The following is a 17,322-nucleotide window of genomic DNA, read 5'->3' as shown; positions in this document are numbered from 1 at the left end:
CTCCGATATTTTGGAATTGTCCCTAGGCCTCCTATCCTGCCATCCATTTGAATGGAGCTTTTACCCAAAAGAAATCCAAAGAAGAAGAAAAAAAAAAAAAAAAAAAGCTAAAAAACAGAACAACGAGAAGACGGGCGAAGTACAGGCACGATTACAAAGAAACAACGACCTCTCATCAAAAGGCGCGAAATAGAGGCACAGAAGACCACGCCATCCATACAATTTGTTTCTTTATCCGCAATAAGTAAACAAATAAAAATTGCTGAATCCATTCTTTCAAGTAGAAGAAATTGACGCTTAACATCCTCAAACAGTCAATAAAGACCTCCTAATGATTGCTCGATAAGTAAGAAATTATGTCACCCAATGATCGGTTAGTTTATGCCGTCTATCTTGACACACGAGAAACATTTAACGTTTGATTGTAGTATTATGGTCACAGATGACATGCAATTAATCTGAGTATCATACAAAAGAGTATTCTAGTAGCATTATGAACATCCTGTAATTTTAAAAGTTACACACACACACACACACACATATATCGCAACGGACTTTCTGTCTCACATCCTGTGCCACTCTCTGTCCTTTTTTTTATTATATTGTTATTTCTCCTACATAAACATCATGTTTTAATTTTTTTTTGTTTCCTTAAGATCCAATAACTATTAATGAAGTAAAAAATAAATACAACAGCTTCACAAAAGTAATATATAATAGAAAATTTAAAAATACAGCAGAAAATTCATAAAAATCTCATTTTTTATGCATTTTGATTTTTTGAGTTTGTTAAATATTGTGTATTACTCAATTAATAGTTATTGGATTTTAAGGAAACAAAAAAAAAAATTAAAACATGATGTTTATGAAAAAGAAATAGCAATATAATAAAAAGTGGGACAGAGAGTGACACAAGGTGTGAGACAGAAGATCCGTTGTATATCGCAAGATACACATACTCACACACTAACTAGCTATCAGCCTATCAGTGTGGACATAACAGTTCAAAAGAAGATACTGCTACCTTTGATATATACTGTATTCAACCGAGGAAATTAAAAGAGACCGCATATATCGATGATTACTGTTGTCGGGTGAAACAAGAAGGCACTTTTTTGCCTTTGCAATTTAATAAACTGGTGGTTAATGAAATGTTTTATGGTTTAATTGTGCTTTTCCTTTTGTTTTTCCTTTTCCTCTTTTGGGTTGTAGAATCATGTAGCAAACGTTTGCGCACATTCAGACCAAAGAAGAAGTAAGAGATGCCCTCTTTCGGCAAGTGCTTCTGCTTAGAAAATAAATCATTAATTTAATTCATGTTATAACGATGCCATGATTGTACTTGTATCTTTCTTTATATGCGTTCAAACAACCTTTTCCTTACTTCAAGTGAAAGCCCTCAAATTTTTTTTTAAAAAAAAAAAATTTTCTGCTTTTCTGGGCATCTCAAAGTGAGAATCCTTTCAAATGGTATAATATTGTCCAGAAATTAAATTAATGCTAGAGTTACACTAATAATTAAATGCACAAATGCAAGAGGAAGGTACAATCATGGATGTCGAACATTATTAGTTTAGGGAGCAAACAAACAATCCACTCCATTTTTCTAACCACATTCGTAGAATTTGGTTCAATTACTAATACCTATGATTAATTCATCTACTTTTAATTAGATGTCGTAAGTAAGTCGTAAACTTGTATTTATCCCCTGATTACTAGAATTGAGGCATTTCAAAATTTAGAAGTAATAAAAACAGCATGCATGGTTTTTTATATAGAAGTTAAGTCGAATACTAACTGGCTAGGTTGCTCAAGTTAATTCTACTATATATATATATATATATATGTGTATGTGCGCGCACGAGCGCACATGCAGCTTTACATCCAATTGCTATCATTGAAATGATGAAGAGCCTACTATATACAAATTAATGCCATCCTACGTACATATATAGCAGAAGAAGCTTGTAGTATAGCAACGAACATTATAGTACTATAGGCTATAGCAACGAACATTATACTTGAAGCTATAAATTGTAGTATTGTTTAGTGCGGTGTATGAATAGAGAAGAAAACATTAACCCATAAAAGGGGAAAAGCACCAAAAGATAGATTGATGAAAAGGAAAAGTATGCGAGAGAGGCAGCAGAATAACCCAGGAATAGGATATGATATATACGAGAGCACCGAGCAGGAGAAGAAGCGAATAGAAGACTGCATCAAGGGATCCTGGCGGCCTACCGCCACACAAGAACTTTTTCAATCACGTGGAAAAAAGTAGGCCCCATCAGAATTAGTGATTGAGCCTTCATCTCTACGAGGAATTTGTGATTGTTCTTCTTCGCACTTTTGAATATGCAAATTGCAAAGAACGAAGAGCTGCACATGATGATCCATCCACCCACCCAATGCCCTCTAATTGATCTGCTTATCATAAGCACGATCGAGCTGCCTCCAAGGAACAGGAACCAAACCTATTTTACGTACTACTGGGCAGGAGGCTTAAGCACACTGTAATGTATGTGTTTTTTCATGAGGAAGAAGAGTTTAATTTGAAGGCTATCTTCTTCCCTGAGATTGTTAGCATATCTTTCAGCAACTTATATTAGTTCTTACAAATTGATTACCAATAAAAGATTATTAGCAGCGAGACTGATATATACTACTATCATTAAACAAGATGAATAATAGTTCTTACAAATTGATTACCGGCCAATAAAAGATTATTAGCAGCGAGACTCGTACTACTATCATTAAACAAGATGAATAAGGGACACAGGCAGGTGCTGCATGTAAAGGTGTGATTATTGTTGTACATTTTATAATATTTGGCTAAATAGAACTATTAAAAATCCGTTTCCTAGTATTTTGAGAGAACACGAATAAAAGAAAAATAGTTCAGCTTCTAGGCGCAGTCTCCAGATTAAATTAAGGGGAATTCACATAACATCAACTTCAATCTTCAAGGGATGTTCTCTATGCAACTTCTTTGTTTTTTTGAAGCACAATTTCTTTGTTTATTAATGAACATTACTTGTACATTTTTACAACATACTTGCCATTCCAATTTCCTTGTTTTAAAAATCGTTCACGGGATTTGATCAAGTAGTGGTTCCTAGCTAATCCCCAGAAAGCAACTACCAGTAAATAATAATTAGCATGGAGATTGGCGGATTATATAATTACTGACAGATGATCAGCGAGGGAGGACAAGGAGCAAATGATTAGAAGTCCATGTGAAAGGAACATTCTTTGGAGATTGCAGTTAAGAAAGCCGCTCAGTTTGTATAGTTGGTTAACGTAAGATCCTTCCCCAACCAACGAACATAGGACGTAGACACGGGTCGGAAATGCATCAAATAGCCTATTACCACGTGGACGAGGCAAGCTCAGATTCCAAGAAAGCACAACTTTGAAGCATGGGATAATTTCCACAGACACAGAGATATAGAAGGACGGGTATATAACTACGACATATATCTGCAGGTATGAAGGAGAGATTTGCATGTACTACTGGTATATGGGCTTTGGAGGAGCTTGAGAAGAAAGATTATTAAAGCATCATTTGATGTGAAAAAACAATTTTAAAGGTAAAAGTGAGTTCCTGGGGGTGGCAGCCTCCCCCTCTCATTTTGCTTTTTGAGTTCCTTCTCTTTTTGTCCTCTTGTCAAAAACCCCCTCAGGTCCCAACTTCACAACCCTTCTTCCCTCTTTTTGTCCTGTCTCCATCGTTTGCTCTTTCTTCTGTGCCCCTTCTCTCTTGTTGGGATCTTCTTAATTCTCAGGTCTCTCTCCCTTTCCCTCTTTCTTTCTTTTTCTCCAAGCATGCTGATCTTCTAATGTTTTGCTTTTGTCTTGTATCACAATTGTCTTTGCTTCAATTTGTGATCACTGATTTTTCCAAGTGTTTTTCTGTAGGTGATCAAAAGCTGGTATAGTTGGTTAGTGTTTTTCTGGAATTTAGAAATTACAAGAAGTTAAATTTAGAGCAGATGGCACCTGTTTCATTGCCACCGGGCTTTCGGTTTCATCCCACTGATGAGGAACTTGTGGCTTACTATCTCAAAAGAAAAATCAATGGCAGAAAAATTGAGCTTGAGATCATCCCTGAAGTCGATCTCTACAAGTGTGAACCTTGGGAACTGCCAGGTACCATGCTAACAATCATCTTGATCTTCAAGGTTAAATAAAATAAATGTTTTGACCTCAAAATTGTAGTAATTAGAAACGTTTAAATTCGATGATTAGCAATGTTTCAATCTGCATTTTGGTAATCTCAAGTCATTGCGCTGCTAAAGTTTACTTGGACGTTGGAAAGTGAGTACCAAGAAAGGTATAGAAAATATTTTGGCTACCTTCACGCTCAAGTATACGGGAAATTCCATGAAACTACAGTCCACACCAATAAAAAAAAAATTTCTTCGATCGAATGGTTATGCGAGCACTACATTTCTCCAATGCTTTCTACTCATACCAAAGTTTTCAGAACTAAAATTCGAGAATTATAAAGACAAAATTCTACGAAAACAACAACGTATGCAATATCATAATTTTAACCCTAAAAATTTTAATTAAAAAAAAAAAACTGTTGCCAGTTTTGTTATTCATATAGTTGATCAAATTCTGAAGTTTCTTGAACATAATTTAACTACTTGTAGGTTCCACAAAGGGGTGTGAAAATATAGTTTATCTTTAATTTTGCTGTTTTTCTTACGCGAGTCCTTGGTCTGTTTTTGGCCGAATTGATGAATTTTATTTTCGGTTGAGGGTCATATATGATATTCTCTAAAGTTTGAAGAAGCACTTTAATCTTCAACAGTAAAAAAAAAAAAAAAAATTCTTTGTTTTATGGTACAATAATCTCATATGATCTTCTGCTCATAGCCGAAAAGAAAATTTGCTTAAGACCCCGACTGGTCCCTACGTCTTTTAATCTGCCATTGAAGCCTAAAGATGTGTACTTATGGAGTCAAAAAGGAAGATCGAACATGATTGCATTGTCCACTAGAGATTTATTTTCCAGCCTTTTTTTCTTTCCGCCCCGCATTTCAGTTTTCCATAGAAGCTTCACCAGACATCCACTTTTTTTCATGTTTCTCTTGGACAAAAAGGATGTCCTTCGATTAAAAATATGAGGGGCCTTAGAATCTTTATAGAAACCATGCAAGATGCAAACTTAATTTTGATTTTCTTTCTATTAATACCTTTTTGTTCAAATATATCTTAATATTGCTAATGATTTGATTGCCTAATTAATCAGGGAAATCACTATTACCAAGCAAAGATCTTGAGTGGTACTTCTTTAGTCCCAGAGACCGTAAGTATCCCAATGGATCAAGGACTAATCGGGCAACGAAAGCCGGGTACTGGAAGGCCACCGGAAAAGACAGAAAAGTAAATTCCCAGGCGAGGGCTGTGGGCATGAAGAAAACCCTAGTTTACTACAGAGGGAGGGCACCCCATGGAGCTCGAACTGATTGGGTCATGCATGAATACCGCTTAGATGAACGAGAATGTGAAACCAACTCAGGCTTGCAGGTGCAACATAGTAAATTTCACTAGTAGTAGTTTTTTTTTTTTTTTTGGGAATGCTAAAGTAAGAAATATGGCAACATTTATTTTGATGGTTAAAACTAGTCATTTGTTTAATGGATATATATTGGATTTTAACTTGTTCTTGTTTAAATTTTCCAGGATGCATATGCACTTTGTCGAGTATTCAAGAAGAGTTTAAACATTCCAAAAATTGGAGACCATTATGGAACTGCTACAGCTAGTGATCGCTCTTCTAGCATTGATCCATATTCAGAAGGAAGATGTGATGATCTAGAGAGCTTTGATTATTCAATGCCGTCCGCTACAACTATTAACAACTCTAACTATCCAATGCAATCAGCTAGTTGCTCATCCAACATCATCCATGGTTCTCCATTGAATAACATCAATGAGGGACCTAGTGATTGTAGGTGGATGCAATACTTGTCAGATGAAGCATTTGGTTTTAGCAATCCATCATTTCCAAATCATGCAGCCATGTCATATCCTCCATCAAGGGTAATGTTCGAAATTTCTGATGTTGTACATTTTTCACGAAGATTTTTATTATTTCCAAATAGATCATTAGGAAACTTAGAGCCCATGTATAATTCTCTATGATACACGTTAATTCTTCAAGTCCTATGCATGTCTTTGTCCAACCCTCATTCCTTAATTATTGTAAAACTGTGACTCAGGTGGATATAGCATTGGAATGTGCAAGATTGCAGCACAGGTTCCCATTGTCACCTTTGGAGGTGCAAGATTTTCCCCAAGTTGGCTTTGCCGATGCTAGGATGCCACAACTGGGTTATATTCATGAAAACCCGAATCAGCAAGATATTGTAGAGGAGATTCTATCTGTTGCACAAGCTTCTCAGGATTTCATGAACGAAGACGCCTGGGGTGGAAATTATGCTCCTGCTGATGATTTCTCGTTTCTACCTCCTACCAACCAAATACATGATTCTAGTTCCTTCAAATTTATGGACAAGTTAAGAGAAGATTGCAGTTTTAGGTCCATTGACATTGGAGGCATGGATGAGGGGTTGAAATCTGAGAGAATGGTTGAGAACCTGAGATGGGTGGGAATGTCAGACAAGGATCTTGAGAAGGTAATATACACTGTCGTCCCCCCTCCGCTCCACGACAAATATGCTAGAATTAAATACTAATTATATTTTGTCGCTGAATTTTTGTCAACAAGAATTTTTTTTTTTTTTTTTTTTTTGTATTAATTGACAGTCTTTCTTGGAAGAATTCAAGACAGTCCCAATAGAAAGCATATCAACCTTCCAAAGAGAAGAGAATCAGGTTCCAGGTTGGCTTTTTCTTCCACGTTTCAATCCCCAATTATTTTGGTTCTATTTCTATTCATTAAATATTTAATTAGATGCCCTCTGGAATCTTGACTACTAAATGATTGCAGGAGAAACCATCCACCAAAATGACCAGAATGAAGCAGAAAAGACTGATTATTCCCTTGGATTCAACAACGACAAGGGAAGTGACAACTTCTTAACTGATGGAGATGTGGAAGACTTCTCAAGCACTTCCAACTTTGAGGTTTATGAAAAGATAGAAGTCAGTCATGGGATGCTTATTTCGACTCGCCAAACAGCCAACACATTCTATCATCAATTGATGCCTTCAAAGACCGTTAGAGTCCATTTGCACCCCATGATCATGCATGATTTTCCAGTTGCGAAATCAGATTCCAGAACTGTACCAAAAACTGGACATTTTCCAGCCAAATTTTCGACCTTTTCGAGTGCAATATCCAAATCCCTCAGGCCATGGAGGAAAACGGTGAGGACTTTTATAAGCATGATTGCAATTCTCTATGCTTACTGGATTTTTTATGGAGAATATTTGGAAGATAAAGAGCCAATGGATGATCCTGTAATGCTGAGCAACAAAGCTTCCGAGCTAATAGAGGGTGACTGTGCAAGCAAGACCATGAACAAGACAATAAAAGTTCAAGATTATGAATTAAATTGCGAGAAATCCAGGGCTTCAATGGTGGGAAAAGGAGGCAGCATTAGTGCGGTTCACAACAAGATTTGGACTTATCTAACACTGACTTTGGCTCTCTGTACATTTTGGATGCACCAGATAGTGCCTAGCCCTTGACTTGGTTCTGAATATTGATTACTAACCACAATTGTGATTAGAAATTAAGGCATTAGTTGTCTTGACAGATATGCACTTTTTTCTTTGGTTTTATATTTTTTGTTAAACAGTGGACCACACTTCATAGTACTTTTTAAAGATGTAAGCTGACACATAAATCATGTGTAAGTTGATTCATAGTGATATAGCTAGTGTTCTTATTTTTGTATTCAATTAAGGAATTAATGTTTCTATTCCTCTGAGTTTGCTGGAGTGAGAAGATAAGCTCTTTGAAGCCAAGAACAAACACACACTACACCTTTGCTATTTTTACTTTGATAAGCCATTCACTAACTTCTGATCAATGTAGACATGACATGGCCACTAAAGTTTAAAGTTTCAGGAAACCCCAATCCAGAATTAGTCCAGCACTGAAAGTTGATCCTATCAAGTCTAACTATGCTTAATTCTCTTCTTACACGTACGCAGTAAAGTTGCTACGGTAAATTCTTGAAATGAGAAAAACGGTGCAATACTGGAATGCTGGAAGAGACTGCACAATTTTTAGTCAATACTGGAAGACACTGCGCAATTTTAGTCTTACTAGCGGCTGGCAACCTTCCAGATCCGGCAAGCCAAAGCCCACTACAAGGAATGCGTGTGTTAATTACTAAAAGAATTTTATTTTTTTATTAGAAGAATAATAATCCATTATGTGACTCCTGACAACATATATTTTGGCATATATATTTTGGCATACCATAGAAGGCCTGCGGCAAGGATTGTTAATAGGGTTGGGCCAATTTGATCCGACCCTTCCGGCCTTGTAATTAGGGGGCAGGGCTAGCATTGTTTATGGGCAAGCTAGGTGCGGGTTCAAAAGATGAGTCTAATAGTAAAATGGGATGAGTTAGAATAACACTAAGCTTAGCTCATTATGAGACCCAGCCATGTATCTATACATGTTTCATATAAAAGTGTTTATCAAATAAAATTGATATTCTTAAATAATTGCTCATTATGTAAAAATTTTCTATTATTTAAGAAATTAATAACAGTAATTATGATTAATCTCATTTTTAAAATTTTAATGGTTGATTCTATTTAAGTAATATCTTTGTTTTTAGAAGAATACAATTTTTAAATAAAAATTATTACTTTCGGGCAAGCCCGTTTTGGAGCCCAAAACCTAATGAGACAAAAGAGTTTGACTGGGGCAACAATATTGAAACCTTAATGGGCCAATGTTGAACCCATTTGTTATGGTTTTAATTGGGCCTAAGTTTGGACATTTCAGAATGCAGCCCATTTAACCCAACTAGGAATTAAAAATTTCCAAAGATTATACATGCAGTGGGCTCTTTTGATTTAGAAGTGAAAACCACCACACCTTTGACTCCCGGAGCACAGTTAGACCTCCTCCCTTGCTTAGACTAAGCTTAGAGAAGTGTAGAACTTGAAAAAAAAGGATGGGCTTCAGAGTCCAGGATGGCTTCTAGATTCAACCATTTCATGGGCATTGATTTCCACTGTTACCTTGTGTGGCTGTCAAAATTTACACCCTTGAGCTTTAATTTACAAAATTTTAGAAAGGGTAAAGTACATAAAACCCCCCTGTGATTAAGGAAATTGACACGAAACCTTCTCATTGTTTAGAAACTTCCACTTAACCCCCCTGTGCTTTGGACTTGTTTGGATTTTACCTGTTAACCGGCTGGGGAACCTGTAATAATATGAAATACCAAAAATACCCTCATATATAATATGTGAAAAGTTACAGATGCAACGACGACGGTAAATTCTTGCTTTTCCGAGAGATCAACATCGTCACCGTCAACAGCTCTCCACTCGAAATGCCAAATCAAATTAGCCCAGCGCCAAATGGCATCATCTTTATCTCTTTACTCCCAGTAACATCGAACAGCTGACCTTCGCTATTGTCCCCGGCCATTTTTTCCTCTAAAAATCTCTCAGGCCTGAATTCCATAGGACTTTCCCACACCTTTGGGTCCCAACCCATCTCAGCCACCATGAAATTCACAGTAGCATTCTTGGGAACTACATAACCCTCCAACTCCACTGCTTTGAGGTAAGGTATTTTCTGCAAGTCCTCTTCCTTCACCTCCTCCGTCTCCTTCAAACCGTCCCCGGACGACGATGACGATGACGATGACAAAGACAAAGGTGGTGGCGGGCCGACAGCCAAGAAAAATTTTGGGAGTTTGACATTTTGGGTTCTTCCTTCAAAAAAGCTTGCCTGCCCAAGCACTGACGGATCGAACTCAACGCAGCCCTTCCCCTTTTACCCCGTGAGTGCAATAGGACAAATCCCGTTACCAGAAATAGTCCCAAATCAACAAGCCCATCTGGAATTTGTTGGTTTCCTGCATGGAACCGCCCCTTTCTGCCACCGTCACATTATCGGAGGCTCCAAGTCCAACCCATATTGGTTTATCGACAGAAAACGCAAGCCGCGACTACTTGTTTTGCTTGTTGGGCGAGGAAACGAAATTTCAAATGGTTCATAGAAGAAAAGCTATTGGGTTTTGGGGGCCAATAGATACCATTATTCTTCATCTTTTTCTTTCATCTCACAAACCCAATTCCAGTTGCTCGTTTGGGTTTCAAACAATGAATCCACATTGTAGAATTGCACCTAATATTGGAGGTGTCCACCTAAAGTGAAACACTGCTTTGAGGTAAGGTATTTTCTGCAAGTCCTCTTCCTTCACCTCCTCCGTCTTCTTCAAACCGTCCCCGGACGACGATGACGATGACAAAGACAAAGGTGGTGGCGGGCCGACAGCCAAGAAAAATTTTGGGAGTTTGACATTTTTGGGTCCTTCCTTCAAATGATAGCTGATTTAGCCCCTCCAAAGCTTTTCTTGATCCATCCAAAGTTGCGCTGAGCTCTTTACGTTTTTGGGTCTTCGTTTTGCATCTCTTTGTCGAAAATTTTCATTTGCAGATCTACAACTATGGTGGGTGCAAGTTTGGAAGAGACATGGAGGACAAAATTGGAATGAAATGAGTTTCTGCTAGACACAAGTTACCATTAAGTCGCGTAAATATCACTCGCTAGCTTTGCAGCCGGTTAGCAGGTAAAATCCAAACAAGTCCAAAGCACAGGGGGGTTAAGTGGGAGTTTCTAAACAATGAGGAGGTTTCGTGTCAATTTCCTTAACACAGGGGGGTTTTATGTACTTTACCTTTTTAGAAATGTGCCTAGGCTCGATATAATAGTTGAGTTACCCTTTGATCCAAAAGCTAAACATAGCTCTTAATATATACTACGGGTTCTTTTATGTCTGAAATAAATATAGGTCGAATATCCCTCAAAATATATAAACACAATCACCAACTTTTGGAGACAAAGTACAAGAATTCACGAGGCAAAAAACTATGGGTACGAAGTGCAAGCAGTACTAGCTCCAGCTCTGCACGCAGTCATGCTGCCACAACTATTCAGCATATGAACTGAAAGCAATAGATGTTCTCTCTCACCTTTTGAATGTGGTATTATAATCGTGCCTGTAGCCCAACTTAAATCATCATTTAAAATGTTTCCAGGGCGGATTTACACTGGGGGCACTGGGGAACACGCGTCCCACTGCCTTCCTTAAATTTCTATAATACTCATAAAAATTGGATATAATTTTAAGCGTGCCTCCTAGAGTTTTGTGTATTCATTAATTTATATGCTTCTAAAGTTGTCTTTGATTTTACCTGTTACCGTAAAAAGAGTTTTTTCAGTTATGAATATAATGAAGAATCAGTTACAAAATAAAATGGAAGATACTTGGATGAATAATTGTTTAGTTACTTATATGAAGAAAAATATAATTCGTGAAGTTCAAAATGAAAAAGTTGTAAACCGTTATCAAAATATGAAAACTCGTCATGAGCAATTGCAAATGGTTTAGTTTGCTTCTTGAAATAAAATTATTATTACATTAATTATTTTGAGTTTGTCTTTTTATATTTTTCATGGATTATATGTATCATTTGTACTTGTTGGTGAATATTTTTTTCTTAAAAAACTAGAAAAATAGTAGGTAAAAAATTTTAGAGTTACTTTTACTCTCACTGAAATTTTTTTTTGTCCCCGCCACTGTTTCTGGCATTTTCTTAGAAAGAACAATAACTGCACACAGAAACAAACTTCCATTCCATCAACTGTAATAGACAAACAGTATTGGTGATGGGCAAAATTTCGAGATACAGGAGAAAAAGAAAAAGGTTAGCGCGTACAAACTTTTTCTAGCTAGGCTGCCATTGGGATGAGGAGGAATGGTTACTGGTTTTTACTGCTGAAGTTGTTAGTGCATGGGCCATGGTGGGGATGCGTGCAAAGTGCATACTGCTCAGATAGGAATTTTGTGTGCAACCAACAGCAAGCGCTGCAAGCAAACAGATGAAGAGAAGATGACAAACAGCACCAAGCAAAAATTCGTTCACGGGCCAGCATAGAGTTTTTAAGTTTTAACCACTACAACCGGCGGTAGTAATTGACACTACTATTCCTCCATTACACATGCATGCCAATAACCCCAAGTCCTTTTTAAGAAGTCAAATCATTCACGCCCAGCTTCAACTGTTTTCTGTCCCACCTTATGTATATATAGTGTATGGACAAGTTGCTAATGGAGTCCCTCGTATTTTCAAAGAATCTCAATTTAGTCTGGAACATCTAAAATGATGCAGTTTGACATATATAATTGGTTGTGATTCTTTTTTTTAACCTTCTTATTAAGCGACCTTCTATCACAGATCATGTGCTACTGTGAACCATTACACAGAAATCTGTGTGAATCTGACAGAAGATGCCCGTAGCTATCAGTAATCACTATTCACCCTCTAGCACAAGTCATACAAGAATTTTCATCTCTTTAAACCGAAAACACATCTATAATGTAGACCAACTTGGTACGGCTTATTAATTACAGACTTTGTAATGCTTCATTTTATTTACAAGGGACTAAATACAGATTTATCAAAATATGGGGGGGGGGACTACTTTTGCAATTTGCCCTGTACATGTAAACAAGTGTCTGTGCTCATACCAAAACTTGCAAATATCTCTTACTCCGTATTCTTTAAGATGCCGAGCTGAGGGCAAAGAAACTTGCTTTATTACAACCTTTTTCTCCTTTATAAGTAGTGCATGATTCATAAAGGGGCTATGATTCTACAAGCTTTTTGTTAGCTAGCGTAGGGGTTCACTTGTGTCATACAACAATGTCTTCACCGTCACATTCTTCTTCAACTTGTTCTTTCTGGAGTACTTTACTGCATTCCTTCTTGCTCTTGGCTTGGTTCTGTTCTTCTGCATTTCTTCAAGTTTCGAACGCTGCAAGTCCTAGTGTCAATGTCGCCAATGTCTCCCAGGTGGAGGATGCTGCATACTTTCATCTATATTATGGCAACAGTTTCAAAGTCATCAAGAACGGATTAGATGGCCAGAGTTATCTTCTCATTCAGGTGATTAAAGTCCTCATTGCAATGTATCATTTGCTCTTTTATGATGCCAAATTATATTCACTAAAACCATGAAAGATATACCATTTCTTCCTGATTGGTATAATGGAAAATAAATAGGTACTCATTAATTACTTGCTGATTGAACATTAATTTTTTTTTTCCTGAAAAAGAAAATTTCCATATTGATATATGGAATCGAGTTGTCTTGCATCCTGATTGTTAGCTGAAAGGATTGGTGCAGCAGCAATCGGCCGTAACCTTTATCGCTTCTACAAGTTGTGGACCTCTAGTTGTTGATGGGAAGGCTTGCGATATCACGGTTCAATGGCTGTCTCTTTCAAATAATGAAATGAAACACCATGTCAAAATTGTCAACCTTCTTTTTTTTGGCTTTTTTCCCCCTTTTCTCTTATTTTGCACATTTTCACATATCAATCTTTCTTTAAATTTGATAATTAAATTGCGTATGACACCACTTCTGAGTTCTACTAATAAATCGAAGTATGCATCTTTTTTAAAAAATGGATGGGGGTAGTACTTCATTTCTTCCCTAGCAAATGATACAATACAACACTTATAAAATAACTTATTCGAACAATAAAACTACATTTTATTTTTATTACTTGGTTTGGAGTTTACTGAAAGAAAAAATAAAAGGTGCCCAAAAGAAAAGGGAAAAAAAAAGAAATAAGCTTTTGTTCTCTATGTGTGAAACCATTGCAATTTGTTCCATTAAAGACCATTCGGTTTAAACAAGGAGTTATCAGTAATTTGCCCTTGAATTATTTGCTTGCTATTGGGGTTTTTCTGCTTCGAATTTATCGTACGTTGTCTCCTGCATAATTCTTACATGATTGCCTGCAGAAAAATACAAGGATGGCAGCTAGAACAAAATATTGCACGCCCAGAATAAGATCATTCATCATCCCATTGTCAAACTATTCAGTCGATACTGTACTTTTTCCAGGTATAATCGACACTGACAATGTTTTTTTTTTTTTTTAATTCTTTCTTTTTGTAAGTTTATTACTTGCTTGTCATTTGTTTCTGAAAGTCTCATTTCTTGTTTTCCTAATTTACAGTTTCTTTCTTTGAGGTGAGGCCCGCATGCTTTCGTAAGTCATTTTTGAAGTACATGTTCCCATTTGGTTGATTTGCCCTTTCCATCTTTTTAGACAAACTTGATCAATTTTAATTTCAGTAAATATCAAAAATAACTGATCTTTTTCTTTTTTTTTTTTGTTTTTGGTAACTTGTCAAAATTCTCCAGTTGCTTCACAATGAGTATAAGGTTTGAATTGCATAATTTTAGACGTCAATGTATAATTTTTTTGAGCTTGCTAATGACTAACAGCTATCCATGCCCACAGCTTCTTGGTGTACTAGGTAATTTGAAGGGTATAACATCAGACTTGGTAGCTTCACCGTGTGTACTGAAATTACATAGTGAGGGACAAGTTGGGGTGGTTAACAAGACAGAGCCAGGGCAGCTTTCTCAATTTGCAGCTTATTTCATAAGTGATACTGACCAAACACAATCCTGCAACTATGCAACATTTGTCCCACTTGTTGAAGATGCACCTCTACAGGTTAGTTTCAAAATTTTTATTTTTCATTTTTTGCGTTCTAAGATATGCTAGTAGGAGTACTTTTAGCATTGGCCATGATCCCAGTTTAAATTTCACATCTTTAGATGCCAGGCACAAGCAAAAGAATGGAGATTCCATAAACATGTCTGTGATCACAAAGTTAATCTAGTCACATTGCTATTAAGCACCATGTCTAAAACTCTGTCCGATGGACCGTAGATTGTATGCTTTCAACCTGCCTGTTGTGGCATTTAAGTTAACTTTTCATTTCAGTGCTTTATCACAATCTCATCCTGTTATTGCAAACTTGAAACATTCTTCGTCTCAGAGGGCAGAATGGATCAAGTACTTGGGAGTTTTTTCAAATCTTGAAACAAGAGCAAATCAGGTCTACGATATGGTCAGTGAGAAAGTGTCAGTTTCCTGCGTTAGTCCTGTTTTATGCAAGCAACACCCTCATGTAAGAGGCAACACCTCACAGAAAGAGCTTTTATATTGCAGATTAAAGAGAACTACATATGTTTGAGTAGAGCAGCAGCTAATAAGACTGCATCCTTCAAACCTACAGTTGCTTGGATGGAGTTCAATGATGTGTGTATCGTTGAAATTAAATTCAGCACTTTAATTTTTCAAGCATCCCAGTCCTCTGATTGATGGGATTTGAACATTTTCATAACCATTTCTCTTGTGAAACTCTTTTCTTCAAATTGTTAACACACCTCTGGCCTATTTTCCAGGGTGTCTGGTCATTCACAAAGGAGACATACAAGTTAAAGGTATTCACCATTCCAGCAAACTTCAAAAATTTGCTCAAGTAAATTTGCTCAAGTATGTTCTATTGGCACTCCGCTTTTACTCTTCAATGGTCAGGGTCTGCTAAAATCTTTTGTTGTTATGGGTATCATTCTTCGAACTCTTGCACTTATTTTGGTAGTAAAGTTGCAAACTACAGTTGCTTGAAACATTAGAAGTTATAATTTATGTGCTCCCATGAGAAACAACATTTTTGGAATATTATAGAATACTATTGTTCTAAAGTATCGAGAACCGTCTGATGCAAATTTTCATTTGGATACCATAATGAAGTAATTGTTGTCCACAGACGTAACTGATGTACAATTTAATTGTATTCTAATTGGCATAATCATTCCTCTTCTCATTAATGGTCTGAGGGAGGCTTCCTGATCTCCCTCTTAGATGATTTTTTTTCCATTCTTTTTCCATTCTTTTTCCTGTAAAGGCCTAACTGTTCATATTCGAATCCCCGATGCAGTATGTTGAGGATGCTGGAGGAGCAAATATTGATGATTCCATCAACAAAGTGACATATAACATTTCCATACCAGATGACTTGGAGGAGTTTTACGCCATTTTGTGTGTAAGTCTGGCTAAAATCTAGTCAGATTGGAACTTGAATGCACCTTATTGATTTTGATTATATGTTTAGTAAGCCATATAATCTGAGTCAATCTAGGTTAAATTGTATCATTTTTCCTGATAATATCATCATCCATGATGAGGATATATTTCACAAACAAAGAAATGAGAGGAAATATATATATATATATATATATATATATATATATATATATATATATGTGGTCTACTCGTGCTTATGTTTTTTGATTCTACATCATATGCAGACTGTCGATGTGGTGATTGATGAAACCTATGTTCCTGATCCGGATGCTTATATGCTCTCGACCTTCCTCCAAAACACAAATTTGGAAGATAAGTCTTGCTTTGCATTTCTTGCAAATCAAAGCTTGTGGAGGTTCGACAAAAGAATTCAAAAATCAAGTGTTCTTGGTGAGCAGGGCTTCTCATTGCTTTTCCTTAATTCTGACTCCAAAATAAAAAATAAAAACTGCCTGGCATAGATTTTTTAACTGGAATGTGCTTGGATATTTCTACTTTGATGTTATTTCAAAAAACTGGATGACACATCTAATTTGCAGTACATGACATTCGTAGATAAATGTTCCAGAGAATTGTTACAGGAGATGAATCATGCTGTGTGCCATGGCCTGATAATTCTTTCTCTCTTTTTTTTTTTTTTTTTGGGTTCTTGGGTCTATTTTTCATTTCTTCAGTGCAGGACTGGTATGATGGAGCCGTCTCTCAACCTCAATTGGTACTAGCAGATTTAATTGAAGCTTTATCTCCATCCGGGAATTACACGACAACTTATATCAGAAATGTTGCTAAGGTAGGGTATTTTGTGGTGTACAAGATGGTAGAGGGCAAATCTAGGAGAATCTTACTAGTTCATATAATTTTAACACGACAACTTACTAGTTCATATAATTTTAATTTAAATGTCATTACATGATGCAGGGTGAAGGAGTTATTAACATCAGTCCTGACATGTGCCAGAGGGAAAGTTCAACTGCAATGGATCCTGTAGTTATACCTTGCTAGAATAGTTAATTTGACAAATTCAAGATGCTTTACCTTATTCTTTAGGGATTCTTCTAAATTTGGCGATATTGTAAACTTCAATACTGTAGAGTTAAATCAGGATCCTATCCGTCCCTCTTGAATGATTTACATCAAGAATCCGTTAAAATCGCTAAACAGAAGCATGCATGCAAGTTAAAATGGC

General features: G+C 36.5%; 2 protein-coding genes across 3 annotated transcripts; both read left to right on the top strand.

Annotated features, from left to right (window-relative positions):
* The first annotated feature begins 3,500 nt into the window (after positions 1-3,500).
* On the top strand, positions 3,501-7,910 carry LOC113698420 (NAC domain-containing protein 54). 2 transcript variants are annotated; one of them, XM_027218236.2, is made up of 7 exons: positions 3,501-3,590; positions 3,919-4,149; positions 5,261-5,538; positions 5,695-6,054; positions 6,234-6,650; positions 6,781-6,856; positions 6,965-7,910. In XM_027218236.2, exons 2-7 carry the CDS (start codon positions 3,993-3,995, stop codon positions 7,666-7,668), a joined length of 1,992 nt encoding a protein of 663 aa, XP_027074037.2. In that variant the 5' UTR covers positions 3,501-3,590; positions 3,919-3,992; the 3' UTR covers positions 7,669-7,910. The 2 variants fall into 2 exon arrangements, with proteins under 2 accessions (XP_027074037.2, XP_027074038.2); XM_027218237.2 differs by having other exon boundaries at positions 3,518-3,785.
* A 4,791-nt stretch (positions 7,911-12,701) lies between these two features.
* On the top strand, positions 12,702-17,267 carry LOC113698395 (uncharacterized). Its single transcript, XM_027218207.2, has 11 exons — positions 12,702-13,128; positions 13,993-14,095; positions 14,211-14,224; positions 14,499-14,717; positions 15,046-15,117; positions 15,219-15,308; positions 15,455-15,493; positions 15,991-16,095; positions 16,361-16,526; positions 16,811-16,926; positions 17,055-17,267. Exons 1-11 carry the CDS (start codon positions 12,886-12,888, stop codon positions 17,136-17,138), a joined length of 1,251 nt encoding a protein of 416 aa, XP_027074008.1. The 5' UTR covers positions 12,702-12,885; the 3' UTR covers positions 17,139-17,267.
* The last annotated feature ends 55 nt before the right edge of the window (positions 17,268-17,322 follow it).

This window comes from Coffea arabica, chromosome 7c (assembly GCF_036785885.1).
Source record: "Coffea arabica cultivar ET-39 chromosome 7c, Coffea Arabica ET-39 HiFi, whole genome shotgun sequence".
Classification (NCBI taxonomy): domain Eukaryota; kingdom Viridiplantae; phylum Streptophyta; class Magnoliopsida; order Gentianales; family Rubiaceae; genus Coffea; species Coffea arabica.
The sequence above is the reverse complement of the archived record's forward strand: the minus strand, read 5'-3'. Positions and strand labels throughout refer to the sequence as shown.

Coding starts and splice junctions, on each gene's coding strand:
- LOC113698420 (XM_027218236.2), top strand. CDS start 3,993: ATGGCACCTGTTTCATTGCCACCGGGCTTTCGGTTTCATCCCACTGAT. Junction 4,150..5,260: donor TGAACCTTGGGAACTGCCAG/GTACCATGCTAA, acceptor CTAATTAATCAG/GGAAATCACTATTACCAAGC. Junction 6,651..6,780: donor CAGACAAGGATCTTGAGAAG/GTAATATACACT, acceptor ATTAATTGACAG/TCTTTCTTGGAAGAATTCAA.
- LOC113698395 (XM_027218207.2), top strand. CDS start 12,886: ATGTCTTCACCGTCACATTCTTCTTCAACTTGTTCTTTCTGGAGTACT. Junction 14,718..15,045: donor TTGAAGATGCACCTCTACAG/GTTAGTTTCAAA, acceptor TCTTCGTCTCAG/AGGGCAGAATGGATCAAGTA. Junction 16,927..17,054: donor ATATCAGAAATGTTGCTAAG/GTAGGGTATTTT, acceptor TACATGATGCAG/GGTGAAGGAGTTATTAACAT.